The sequence below is a fragment of the Heliangelus exortis genome, chromosome Z (assembly GCF_036169615.1).
Source record: "Heliangelus exortis chromosome Z, bHelExo1.hap1, whole genome shotgun sequence".
Lineage (NCBI taxonomy): Eukaryota > Metazoa > Chordata > Aves > Apodiformes > Trochilidae > Heliangelus > Heliangelus exortis.
In genome coordinates, this window is record NC_092454.1 from 62,009,020 (window position 1) to 62,021,993 (window position 12,974).

Consider the following 12,974-nt stretch of genomic DNA (forward strand, 5'->3'; position numbering starts at 1 on the left):
TAGGGCATCTGGCAGGAGCATAGAGCCTAGGAAAGTGCTCATGGCAAGTAATATGCTGGATACAAAGGGACCTAAGTAATTATTTTCAATCATGCATCCTTTTAAAAATGGTTTGTTTGTTTTAAATGTAGTTTCTATGTTTTCCTGAAAAAATGTTTGTTTCAATAATTTCTTCTAGACATCATATATTCTCAATAGCAGATGTGTTGTTCTGTTCAGTTTTGTTTGCTGAGGTGGTTACTTACACTTCATCATCACAGTTGAGAGGCTTTTCCAGTCTGTACCCTTGAGGCAGTTTTTCATAGAGTTCTGCACATGTCATTCCACAATATGGTGTTCCACCTAAGGCAGAGTTTAACCACTGTCATTAACATGTCATATTTTTAGTAAAAGGAAATTTACTTTCACAGCAGAATTGAAAAAGAACTCAGTAACAGGTAAATCAGTTTACATTATGGAATATTTTGCAGCTACATTTTTCCTGTTAGTATTTCCATACTGCTTAATGCATAGTAATAAAGACAAAATAAAAATGAGTATACGTGCAGTTTTTTATTTGTGCAGTCCAAAATTCATATACTTACCTAAGCTAACAATTTCCCATAGTAGGACACCGTATGACCATCTGGAACAGAAAGATATTACGCAGCACAACATTAATGCAACAAGATTTCATATTTTAAAATGGTAGATAGTTTTGCTAGTATTCAGAGAGCACAGAGAAGTGTGATTTAATTTTTGTTAATTTTTGTATAACTATAGTGTTTATAGAATCAGAAAGCGGGAATGGTATCTTAGGAAAAATAATTCACTGTGAGTCCAACAAGTAGAGTATTTTACTGGACTGTGAGCTCTCAGAAAATAGGGCTAGTACCAAATTGCTTTGCCAAATATAACTTCCACTTTCCTGACTAAAATACTGAGTCTTTCTTGGTCTCCCAAAGACTCATCAGGCTTCTAATTTCAAATGAGAAATGTAGCTCAAGTAGTGGCCCAAATCCAACTAGGCCGTGAACGGAGGACTTGTTCAGACATTGATGATGAAATAAAAACTTTTTTGCTGTGGGTTGCATTTTTGCTTCAATTACTCACTCATGGTGATGCAATCACTAAGTGCTTTGAGTTAAGAGTGGATGTCTCATTCTGACTGTCAAACTTTCCTTGGTATTGAAAAATATTTCTTTATCAAAGAAAGATTACTTGAAAAACATACTTACACATCACTGTTTGTGGTGTAAACACTGTAATTCAAAGACTCAATTGCCATCCATCGTACTGGAAGCCGTCCCTGGAAATTATTTGATGGAAGTTTATTTGATGATGGTTGGAATAGAAACATTGAAATTTGTACCCCAACAGTTGTTCTATGTGTTACCTTAATGAAAACTGACTCTGTGCAAGTAAGCTTTGTCAAGTAAATAAACATTTCTTTCAGTTGTGAATTTACTTACCAAAGGGACCGTTCTCTCTAAAGCTAACAAAAAAAAGGACCACGAAGAGGAAATGGAAATAATTCCTGAGTGATATCTTATGGTGCCTTAGCCTGCCCTGGTCTCTTTATCACCCAGTGTTATGTGTGGTATATAACTGCATGATGCTTATTGCACATTTTCCTTTCAGATCTTCCAAAGCATTAGCTCTGGACCCCTGGCTTTCCAGCTCTCAGATCTTGATATCCCTGTAGTGACTATCCTGTTAACTTTGGATGGATTCAATAGAATTAGATTAGCTTCCCTTAACTAGAAAAATTCTCGTACAAAAATACTTCTTTTGTTGCTGTACAATTCCACATGGGATATGCACATAGCCTCTTCATATTTTTTTCATGATACATTTTTACTGAATCTCATTACTCACTGCATAATTGGTTATTTTACTACAAGCCATACCTGTATAAATATAATACATATTATATAAATATAATATAATTGTATATTATATTATAAACATGCTATAGAACTAATTTACAGGTAAAATGCTAATATACTGATACATGTTAATATATAGCATATGCAGTTCTTTATTACCCATGGGTATGCATTTTTGTTCATGTGAAAATGCAAATAAATAAGAAAACAAAAAGTGAGAAAAACAGATTGTATCTGTTTGTTTTCTTACCATTGTCTTCTTGACATAAACTTCTTGACCTCTTGATAAACCAAAATCAGCTATTTTTGCAACATAATTTTCTCCAACCAAGATGTTCCTTGCTGCCAAATCTCGATGAATAAACTGAAATTCAAAAGTTAAAAAAAAAAAATCACTACACTGTCTATGAGCTTTACATGTATTATTGCAGTGCTATATTGAAAATTTCAGACATGAAGAATAAGAACAAAACCCGTAAGAAGTGCCTTGGTATGTCACTGTCAAGAGCATTTAAAACTTTATCTGAGGAGTTAGTTACTGTTTGTAAGTTTTAATATCTCTGCCATTATTCCCCATGACCGAAGTATTTGATTGGGCTATGTGAACACAACAAAATAAAAATGATCCAGTCGGTGCTATAGAAGCTACAAATAAAACATTGCTTTGATTTCATTAAAAGTCACGGTCCCATAAAAATTATTTGCTGTGCTGTTATTGTGTAGAGAGTTGAAGACTGACCTGCTTCTGGCTCAGGTAGTCCATCCCTCTAGCAACATCTGCTGCAAAATGTAGAAGTTGCTGAGAGGAAAGCGTAGATGCAGTACTGTTTGCAATAGCAAATGCTGGGTCTGTCTCCAGCACTCTGCTTTTCCGAAGGAAGTCCAGTAAATTTCCATGGGGGGCATACTCAATAGCAAGATAAAGATACCCTAATGAAACATCAGACAGTGAGAATATCACAAAGTAAAAGATGGTCAGTAGTAGTATTGGGACATCGAAACAAAAGAAGTAAACATGAAACAGACTGGAGGAGAAAATATCAAACAGCACGATTCCTAGGTGCAGAGGAGAATTTAGAACCACTGATGAACATTATTTCTGAAGGATTAATGTGGGTTTGTAGATTTAAAGCCAAGTTTACATGTCCTTCTAACAAACGTTGCAGAAAGACCTGCTTATAAGCTACAATTTCAAGGGTCTGTATGGGCTGTACTGTGGTGAGGTGTTTTTTTAAATTAATTTTTGAAGCACACATTCAAAAGTGTCTTACCCCGATGCTCACATGCTCCCAAAAGATTTATGATATTTGGATGATGACCCAGTTTACAAAGAACTTCGAGTTCTCCAGCAAAGTCTCTGTGATCATCTTTTGAGGCATACTCTAAAAATCAAAAAATCATGCATTTATATTTTCTTTTGAACTGAATGTATGACCATATTGTTTTTCATTATGAGGACCTGGTCTGCCTGGGGCACTACTTCTTCACCCCAGACAGAAAAACTCTAATTGATATTTACTGGAAAAGTAGGACTTTTTGATTGAAGAAAAAAAAAAAGAGAGAACTTAATGTCTGTAGTAACCATCTTCAGAAAAAGAAAGCATCTTGGTATACTACATTACTTCCCTTATTGAGGATGTAAAATGTTGTAGTAGACCATGTGAAAATGAGCTGCCTAAAAATCTTTCTGTGTGCTGTTGATTATTTCTGCCTGCATGCAGACCACGGGTCTTTTTTAACTGTTTCCCATGTTTCCTAGATAATGATCTGGTGAATTGTAAGAAAATTCTGGCACTCTTATTTGTATTGTAGTTTTCTCTGAAATCTGGCAGTCAGGCCCAACAAGTACAAAGAAAATTAGTGATCCTCATAGTATTTATACATAGAGATGCATAGAAACAGTTGTCTCTAAATGTGTAAGATGAGCAAATGCTGTGCCCCAAGGCTAGCTCTGTGCTACTCTATCTTTAAAAGACATCTTTTAAAGGTTCCCACTCTGCAGGTGAACTTAGACATGAAATTCATGCTGACCTGTGGGCTGAAAAATATATAATAGTTAATGATATTAACAATTAGAGAGAAGTATAAACCAACTTCATCATGCAGAAGTGCAGTCTTTGCCGGGGCACAACTCTTGTTCTAGTAACACTTGATACAATTTCACTAGCAGCTGTGAATATTTCTTTTAAATTTAAAAGAGGGATACTAAGCATTTCTAATGATAGCGAAATACTTTGAGCAACCATCCAATAGAAATCTTTAGTCTCAGAGTCTCTGATCTTTACTACCTTTCATCCTTTTGATTGCAGCATCCATGCGCAAGCCATCCTTCTTAATTCGTGCTTTCAGGACTTGCCCAAAGTTCCCTTCCCCAATCACATCTTGAAATTTTATGTCATTCCACTCAAGAACTGGATAAATGGTGGGATCTGGGCTGTTTTTTGCTTTCCTGCTCAGAGTGAGAGTACCTGAGTTGAACTGTACAGCTGGCTCTTCTCTCTGTAACAGAGTTAAGCAAATGACACTAACTGTGATTTTTTACTTTACTGAGCAATGCTTTGATTATACTCCTGAATATATATGTGTGTTCTCTCATGCACAGACATACAGCCTGATGTATCTCTTTCCTATTCAAGAATGAGTACAGTAGAGAATTACACCTACATAAGATAATTACACCTCTGTGGACATCTACAGAGAGTCTGATCTATCTCTTGGTTATGTAAGAGTAAGTACACTAGACAGTTACACCTATTTTAGACAGTAATTGCATCAAGCACTTCTGACAACATCCACAAAACTAAGCAGGCTCTGAATTCATGGATAAGTACCTTTGTAGAGCCAGGCATCCTGAACAGTTTCATAATCATCTTGAAGGTGAAGGAGATAGGCAAAATTATTCGGTAAAACGGATCCATTTTTAAGTGTTGGGTTTGTGATTTGTCTCATATTAAGTTTGACTAATGTGTCAGTTGGTGCAGTCAGAAGACAGCAGACAGAAGTGAGGAAACAAAGAGGAAACAATCTCTCTCCATACTTGAGGAGACCTTGCTACTTCAGTTACACATTCCCACGAAACATTTCTGTGGGAAAGATTTCAGGACAAGGAGCAAGAGCTGTTCTGTGTGGTCTGGTGACTGATTATCTCTTTGGATGAGCCCTCTGATACCCTGCTAATGGCACAGCCTATGCAGATTGATATGGAAGAGCAATTTGGACCAGCTTCAGGTTCACCTCTGAAGCAAGAGAACAGCACTGGAAAACAGAGTGATAGAGACCACAGCAAGATACAAATATGTATGTGTGTAGATTAAAAGACATCTCTCTGGTGATATGGACTTAGGCTGTTGCCTCATCGACAGAAATATGGTGTTGGTGACTGATCCCTGGCGTGCTGTCCCCAAGTTGAAAAGCCACAATGTTTTTTGCTGATGCTCAAAACCAACATGAAATAATATTGTTGTTTTCAAAATCAGGCACAACTTCATTGAGAGAGAACATTGAGAGAGAGCCTTCTCCATTCCATCTGGCTTGGTAGCTGTCATACATGGATGTAACAAGGCAGAAAAGGGAGAAGGATTAATGATGTGGAACTTCTTTCAAATCAGGTTTTCTATCTCATAGCCTATAACTGTAATTGATTTAGCTCTGGAATCACTAGCAGAGGAGCTTTACAACAGTACTAACTGCACATGAGGAGACAGTATCTAGAAAGGCTAAGGAACAGGAATTGGAGAAAACAGGAAAAGATGGACCCAGAATTTATAATCACACTGACACAGGAAAGCTGGAAACCCACCACCACATTTTGGAAAGCCTGAGCCATTCGGCGCTGGAAGTTGGCTCTCTTTAACTGCAGCATGATGAGAAAGGCCAGGAGAATTGTTACACAGGTCATTCCTGCAGAGCCAAGTATAGCAATAAGCAGCATTCTTCCTCCTTTAGATTCATGTGGAGCTGTTAAGGAAGCACATGAAGAGCTCATCACTATTTCTCAGCTAATTCAGAAAAGGTTGTGAACAATACATAGCTAAATACTCCTGTCTTGTAAACTATAAAAGCATAAAAACATCCCTTTGTTTTCATAAAATGTCACAGATGTTTGATGCTCCTGCAGGTCTGGCTGAATTCAGGCAGAGCAGAATTGAGGTCATATTTAGTGATCTAATAGTCCTATTATTTAATAGTCCTTTAATTTACAAGCTGTTGACCACTTTCTAGTGGGTTCACACAAATGTTGTATGTTGCCACTTCACTAATGCCATGCAGTGAACTGATAATCAAATTTTGGTGATGCTGTGTTGTGTGTCAAAATTAAGAGTGAAAGAAAAACAATATTGCAAAATAATATTATGACTTTGCCTTAGGCAACCAGTTTATGCCTCCAGCCCTGTTCTGTGCAAATCCAGCATGCTGGAATAACCAACCTTTAGTTTCTGGAAGAGTCTTCAGTTCAAACGATGTGTTTGGGTTGCTCAAGCCAATATTGTTCTGAGCATTAATCTGAACCTGGTACACAGTATTTGGCTCAAGGCCCTTCAGATGGTATTGAGTAATGCTGGTGTTCTTTATGATAATATCGATGTGGTTGTACTCAGCCTTGCCATAAATTTTGTAGCTGATGATGATGGAGGAGATGGAATGACCCTCAGCAGTTGTCCAAGATATAACTGAGGATGTGTCAGTGGTGTTAGAAAACCTGATGTTGTATGGTGCAGGAGGGATTCCTGAGAACAAACACAAACACACACAAAGTGTTGGAGTGTACATCCACCTCTTTCTCCATCCCACACTGAGCCAAACATTTTCCTTGGTGATTTTGCTGTACTAAAAAGAAACAGGATTTTGTTGACAAGCTGTGGTAATCAAATGCAATAGTTTCAGGAACTTGGTGACACTCAAATTGCAGTACTCTGTACTTCCAGAAGAGGGTGGAGTGGCAAGGACTCCTGTCCTTGGATGAAGATACCAATGCTCTGAACTGTCTGTAAGGATGTTTGCTTTCAAATTAATGCACAAAGGGCTGGTTTCCTTATATACTGAGTCATCATCCCCGTGTAATTCAGAATAGATTTATGGCTGTAGGGAGCAATTATCTCTCAGGATACAGGCTTTTAGAAAGAAGGGAAATCAATACCAACATTTCCACAAATTTAATCAGCCAGCATCAGTGCTGGACTTGTGGACATACCCATGACTACTAAGCTAAGTGCTTTCTCCTGGAAAAGAGTACTGCTATGTTCTCCTTAGTACAGTTCAGCATCAGAGCTCAGGAAACTGGAGTGTGCCTTGACAGCCATTGATGCTTCTGTTACTACATGCAGGATCCCAGTGGGGGCCTCCTCATGTCACCATGTAAGCATGAAGATGCCCAGCTTTCCAGTGTATGGTGTGGGCAGGAAGACTCATCAGCCATTCAGATGGTTATCTGTTCAGATGGTATTTCACTCAGATAGGGTGTTTGTTGTGACATTATGAAAGCACATTGCTCACTCAGAATTGTAGGGCAGTCACTGGTCCCTAGTGTAACACTAATACCCTTTGCTCATGGAGGTTTTACCTGGATTTGTAACTTCTACACCTTCCTTAACTGCTGCCTATTTCTCTACTGACATAGCTGAATTGAAGGGTCCAAGTGGGGATTTCTTTATTATTAACAAGAGCTTGGCATTGGAACTTTCTGGGCTTACCATTATGAGGGGGGAACTGCAGGGTCTAGGTGGGGATTTCTTTTTTAATAACAAGAGCTTGGTGTAGGGAGCTTTCTGGGTTTGTCATTATGAGGGGGGAAAAAAACTGTGTGTGTCAGACGCATGAGTTACAGTGACATGAAGACATGGATTCCTAGGGTTTTAATTTAAAAATTATTCATTCCTGATAATTTCTGTCCTAAGAATTTCTTCGGACACTTAGCTATCTTTGTAATAATAGTAATACAAACCAAATGTTATTATCACAAGATTAGTGTTACCAGAACAAAGGATTACACTTAATGTATGTAGTCTATAAATGACAATCAGGATGATAACTGGTGAAAAGAGGCAGAATTAAACTGAAGGATGTGGTTCAGCTACTTACTGTCACTGAAAGTCCATGCATAGAGATAGTTGCTCCATTCTCCTTGGGACCTGGTGTTCACTCGTACCCTGCACATGTATTGCTGTCTAGGCTCAAGATCTTTAATAATCAGGGTGGACATATTTCCTGGCACTTGAGTAATAACACTGCTCTCATCACCGTTGTCATTCACGCTTTTCCTTTCCACTTCAACACGAATGTCATCTTCTGTCCTCAGTGTTAAAGGATGCCATGATAAATTCAGTGATGTCATACTTTTTGGAAAGAGAGTGAGACCTTCTGGTGGAGGAAGACCTTGGAAAAGCCACAGTGAGACAGTGAACAACATTTGAAGTCTAGTATGCAAGCTGAAATAGGGATACCCATTATTCCTAACCGCTTTCCCTAGGCTGGTGTGGCAAAGGGTAATTCTCCCCACCATACAGCCCAATTAGGCAGCAACTCTAGCCTAAGTGATGATGATAGTCCCAATGGTGTTAAAAATGCACTTTGTATATGTGAGAAGCCAAGCTCTTTAGCTCTTTTGTTCCTCATGCAACCCTCGTTTACTCTATGTCTGCATTTAGTTTGGGCAGTGTCCTTAGTGGACTAAAAGCTTTTCTGCTTGTTCAGTCAACTTTATTTTTAAACTAAACTGATTTAATACTAAGAAGAAGAACTGACCTGGTGTTAGGAGGAAGGGCTGCCATGGAAAGGAATTTTGATGTCCAACTGTATTGCATATACAGACAAATGATGTAAATTTTCCTTTCCCTGATGCCCTATCTCTAAATCAGGAAGAATTAATAGCTCTGCCCTTTTCTGATTTTTCCTTTCTTTTTTTCTTTCCTTGCCTGAGATGATTTTGAAAGGTTTTACATCCTTTTCATGTCCAGCTGCCTTTTTTCAAATGAAAGTGTTCTAGCAGAGATGAGGGAAAAAGATTACAGGCCCTTTTGTGAAAAGCCAAGCTGATGCCTTACCAAGCGCAGCTGTTGTGAAGCTAGCCTGTGGTCCAGGATGTCCTTCTCCACCTTCCCCTTGCCGACTTAGCTGAACACAGAACTGATATTCTGTTTTTGGTTCCAGATTGTCCAGTCTTTTGGTTGTTCCTTTTACTGACAGTGAAAGGAAAAAGTAAAGCCATAGCCCATGCAGAATATGCTAAAAGAAAAGGTCTGGAAAATATTCCTGAACCACACTAACTATGGGAAGTAAGATACTCAGGCTATTCTTTCATTCCTGACTCCCTAAGAAAAACTATTTAGAAGTATAAAATACTTATATTTAAGCTGAGTTCCAATCCAGCCCAAAGGATGTTTCTTTGTACCCTTCCTTCAGTACAGAACAAGATGGGATGTTTAGGCAGTGTGCATTGTGTATGCAGCTTTTGGGTTATGCTAAATAGGTCCTGTAATGTTTCCCATAATACTTTAGGTGCTTAATATGTTAAAATAGGGATGAAAGAGCTCATCTAACTCCCAAGTAGGCTGCAGGCTTCATTTTACCCATACCATTCCTAATAAATATTTAGGTGAGATATTTGTTCCACCAGAGGGCACAATAGACGTGAAGCAAGATTGTAGATGCTACCAGGTATCTCCATAGTGGTCACACTACATTTGAAAACCTGTTATTTGCTTGCAAGTTTTCAACTGTTGGGCCCAGACTCACATACTGTTTATCTTAAGGAAGGAGGCGGGGAACCTCTAGTTACTGAAAACTGAGTACATACTTCTGACTACTGTTTATGTGCCACATACACAGTAACATTACATATAGTGATATACAAAGAGTCACACATCAGTCACACAAAGGCTGAACTTTTGTGTGTTGTAGAGTCCTCGAGTCAAGGCAAGAGTAGACACCACGTTGTGTTTCAGCATGCTGCTAAAGTTTGTGTTTAAGGGAATTAAAAAACATCTTCTTACCTTCCACAGACATCCAGGACTGATAACGTTTTGCTGGCTTGTACAGGAGTTTTGTTGACACAACAGGTCCATCTCCAAGATGTAACTCAGCATTGATATCAATTATGAGAAAATTATGTCCACTGTCTGTCAGCCTTGGGGCATACTGTGGCACAGGAGGAACTAAGCAAGAATGCAAGTATTAAACCAGCTTTTTAATTCCCTGTATCAGTAAAACTCTGGTGCCTTCCTAGATCTACAGGAAACTGGAAGATGTTCTTCAAAACTCTTAGAAGTACAGAGAGTACTAAAGCTGACAGTTCAGGTCTTTAGAAAAAGCTTGGGTTTTCTTCTGATTCTTACCATCTCACTTATTTTTCCAACATACATAACTATGCTTGTAAAAGGTTTCTATTTGTATTCTGACTGATGGTATTTATTATTTTGCAGAGCAGAGAACAGAAAGCTCTGCCATGCTAGAGTATAAAACTGTCCCTAAGAGTACAGAGGCAAACACATTTGAAGATTCATTCTTTTACCTTTTACTGTGACTTGAAATGGTTTCTCTGCCATTCCTGCTACTGTCTGCACACTGCAGACCCAGGTTCCTGTATCCCGAGGCTGGATTCGATTAATTGTGAACATGGCTTCAGAGCGATTACTGGTAACAATTAGGGCAGGCTGAAATGGCAAAAGACACACAGCATTTAGGGATATTCTCAAGGCATTTTCTCACAGCTTAGGATCTCATCTAGTGTTTCGTGATAACAATAGAAAGGGTGCACAATGATCAATTCCATAGTTTTATATGAGCTTCATATCATGAATTGATGACCTAGCTCAGAATATGGAAACTTCACATTATGCTTGAAATGCTTAGTGTGCACTAGCTACAGATAAAGTCATTATAAATATCAGAAATAGGAAGCAATTAATCAAGACCATACCCTTAGGACAGTTCCATCTTGCTTAAAAAGTTTAAATTCATCAGATTTAGGAAGTGGCATCCCAGTTGCTATACAAAAAGGCTTGAACTCGACGCCAGAATTGAGTTCTACAGGATCTAGTAAGTTTTCTATCTGAGGTGACAGATCTGATGAACCTACAGAAGATAGGTAGTATTTTAAAGTCATCCTTCAAACAGAATTTTTAAAAGCTAGCACTGAAACAGGTTTAGGTGTACAATGAGCCTAGGCAGCATAGTTGTCTGCTTCTCCCCTCACTCATGTAGACACACATAATCATCAACCTTACCAAAGTCAGCAATGTTACATCAGTCTAAATACTACATGAGATGGAGCAAACCCTGTGTCCACTCTTCTTTCCTTTCCATCTCCTCTTCTCTTTTTCTCACTGACATTCTAAGCACAATCTAGCTATGAAAAAATCAAACACATTTTGTACTGAATGTACCATATCTATTTGTTCTCCGTTTTGTCTGTAAGAGCAGTCAGATCACAACAGAATAGGTCAGCTGAATGGATTGCAATCTTAGTTCTCTGGTTGTTTTTTCTCTTGAAAGGTCTTACTAGTTAACAGTGAATTTGTAATTTTATTTATTATGCAGTGATGCTGAGTGCCTCTTAAAAATACTGTGTGTGAGCTTTGCCTGAATCAAAAGAGGTTATGAATGAGATATGTTCAGCTTTCATGCTTAACTTTCTCTCAGATGGACAGACCTTTTTTAAACTCTGGGATTGTCTTCGTGTCTCAGCCATCCATTTCAGATCATGGGGCATATTGTATAGGAGTATATGCAGACGAATAAGAAGTAGGTAATGGTAGAGTACCATGAGTCTAACCAAAGGTTGAACATGCAGGTAGGATGTGCAGCTTCTGTCAGTAATTGATATGGAGGTCAGTGTCAAATCCTCTTGAGTAAGGTTTGCAAATCTATCTCTAACATAAGGAAAATCAGATTAAATGGTAGCATAGCAGATTGCTAGAAGCAGCATATGGGGCAGAAGCTTGAAACCACTTCACTGAAATAAAGCTGTACAGAAGTGTCTGGGACCCTAGAATGTAATTGACAGGGCAAAGGTACCAGCCCAGAGTGGAAATGCTATATGAGCATGAATATCTGTTTCAGTTGCACTGGGAAAAGACATTTACTACCGTGTTACCTTGCTTTACCTTCTTTTTCACATTGCAGACCATGCCATCCAAGGGAGCAGATGCAGCCTTTAAATCTGTCACATGTCCCTCGATTGTGACAATTACATTTGAGTTTGCAATCCGACCCATAAAAACCAGGTTTGCATTCTGCAGGTTCATAAGTTTATAGTTAGTGTAAAGGAACTAGAAAATGTCTTCCATTAATTTTCAATCCTGTACATCAATTCTCCAGTAGGGATTAGTTTCCATGGTTGTCTTGAGTTTGAAAGTATATATATCAGCACTAGATCATCCACAGAGAATCATGAGAGCAGACTTATGTCAGAAAAACACAGTAAATTAGCATCTATGCCTGCCATCTGTAGACTAGATGCCAACATGGAAGCATCTTCTATCTCCTGTTTTTCCACTTGCACTGAGTGAGTGTTCAAAAGCTTCATCAGTGATGTCGCAATTGAATAGGATGGGACATATTCATAAAGGAGGATGTGTTTTGTGTTCCAAAAAGATTAAAGTCTAATTGAAGTGAACAAGGCTGATGCTCAATATTGCTCAGCAGTGGATATATCATTGGTGTCAAATTGCTCAGTCTGACTTGTAGAATTACAGCAATACTGTAGCTGCTGGAAGATTTTAACATCTCAGTAGAACATCAGTTCCTTTTGCAGAATAATTTGAAATATTTTGGACTTCACTATATCTGTCTGGGATCCTGAGATAGTCCTTTGAGATGAGTGACTACTATTACCCCTCTTTTATAGAATGTGAAAAATCTTGTCTTTTACTCTTCGTTAGTTCCCGACTATATTTCCTATGTACAGGAGAATTTTCACTGTTCCTCACATTTTACTGTACCTTTGTCACATTCCAGTCCCATCCATCCTGTGGCACAAGAACAACCATAAGGATCTGGTAGACAGAACATATAGTTTCTGCAGCCATAGTTTTCTTTACAGCTCTCTTCACATGTTTTGCCAAATGTATTGGATCCACAAGCTGTTGAAGAGAGAGAGAGAGGGAAAGA

At 38.4% G+C, this 12,974-nt stretch overlaps 1 protein-coding gene across 3 annotated transcripts in view; it reads right to left on the reverse strand.

Annotated features, from left to right (window-relative positions):
- The window catches only part of TEK (TEK receptor tyrosine kinase), a 38,127-nt gene that overhangs the window by 1,287 nt on the left and 23,866 nt on the right, over positions 1-12,974 (reverse strand). For 2 of the 3 annotated variants that reach the window (XM_071730182.1, XM_071730184.1), the window contains 16 exons: positions 12,806-12,946; positions 11,969-12,097; positions 10,783-10,937; positions 10,375-10,516; positions 9,857-10,018; positions 8,909-9,043; positions 7,947-8,240; positions 6,296-6,595; positions 5,668-5,825; positions 4,157-4,367; positions 3,140-3,250; positions 2,608-2,798; positions 2,119-2,232; positions 1,218-1,288; positions 585-625; positions 246-342 (listed from right to left, as the gene is read on the reverse strand). In XM_071730182.1, the coding sequence (XP_071586283.1) occupies positions 246-342; positions 585-625; positions 1,218-1,288; positions 2,119-2,232; positions 2,608-2,798; positions 3,140-3,250; positions 4,157-4,367; positions 5,668-5,825; positions 6,296-6,595; positions 7,947-8,240; positions 8,909-9,043; positions 9,857-10,018; positions 10,375-10,516; positions 10,783-10,937; positions 11,969-12,097; positions 12,806-12,946 (2,452 nt within the window). The remainder of the gene's footprint in view (positions 1-245; positions 343-584; positions 626-1,217; positions 1,289-2,118; positions 2,233-2,607; positions 2,799-3,139; positions 3,251-4,156; positions 4,368-5,667; positions 5,826-6,295; positions 6,596-7,946; positions 8,241-8,908; positions 9,044-9,856; positions 10,019-10,374; positions 10,517-10,782; positions 10,938-11,968; positions 12,098-12,805; positions 12,947-12,974) is intronic. The other variant, XM_071730183.1, reaches the window with a different exon arrangement.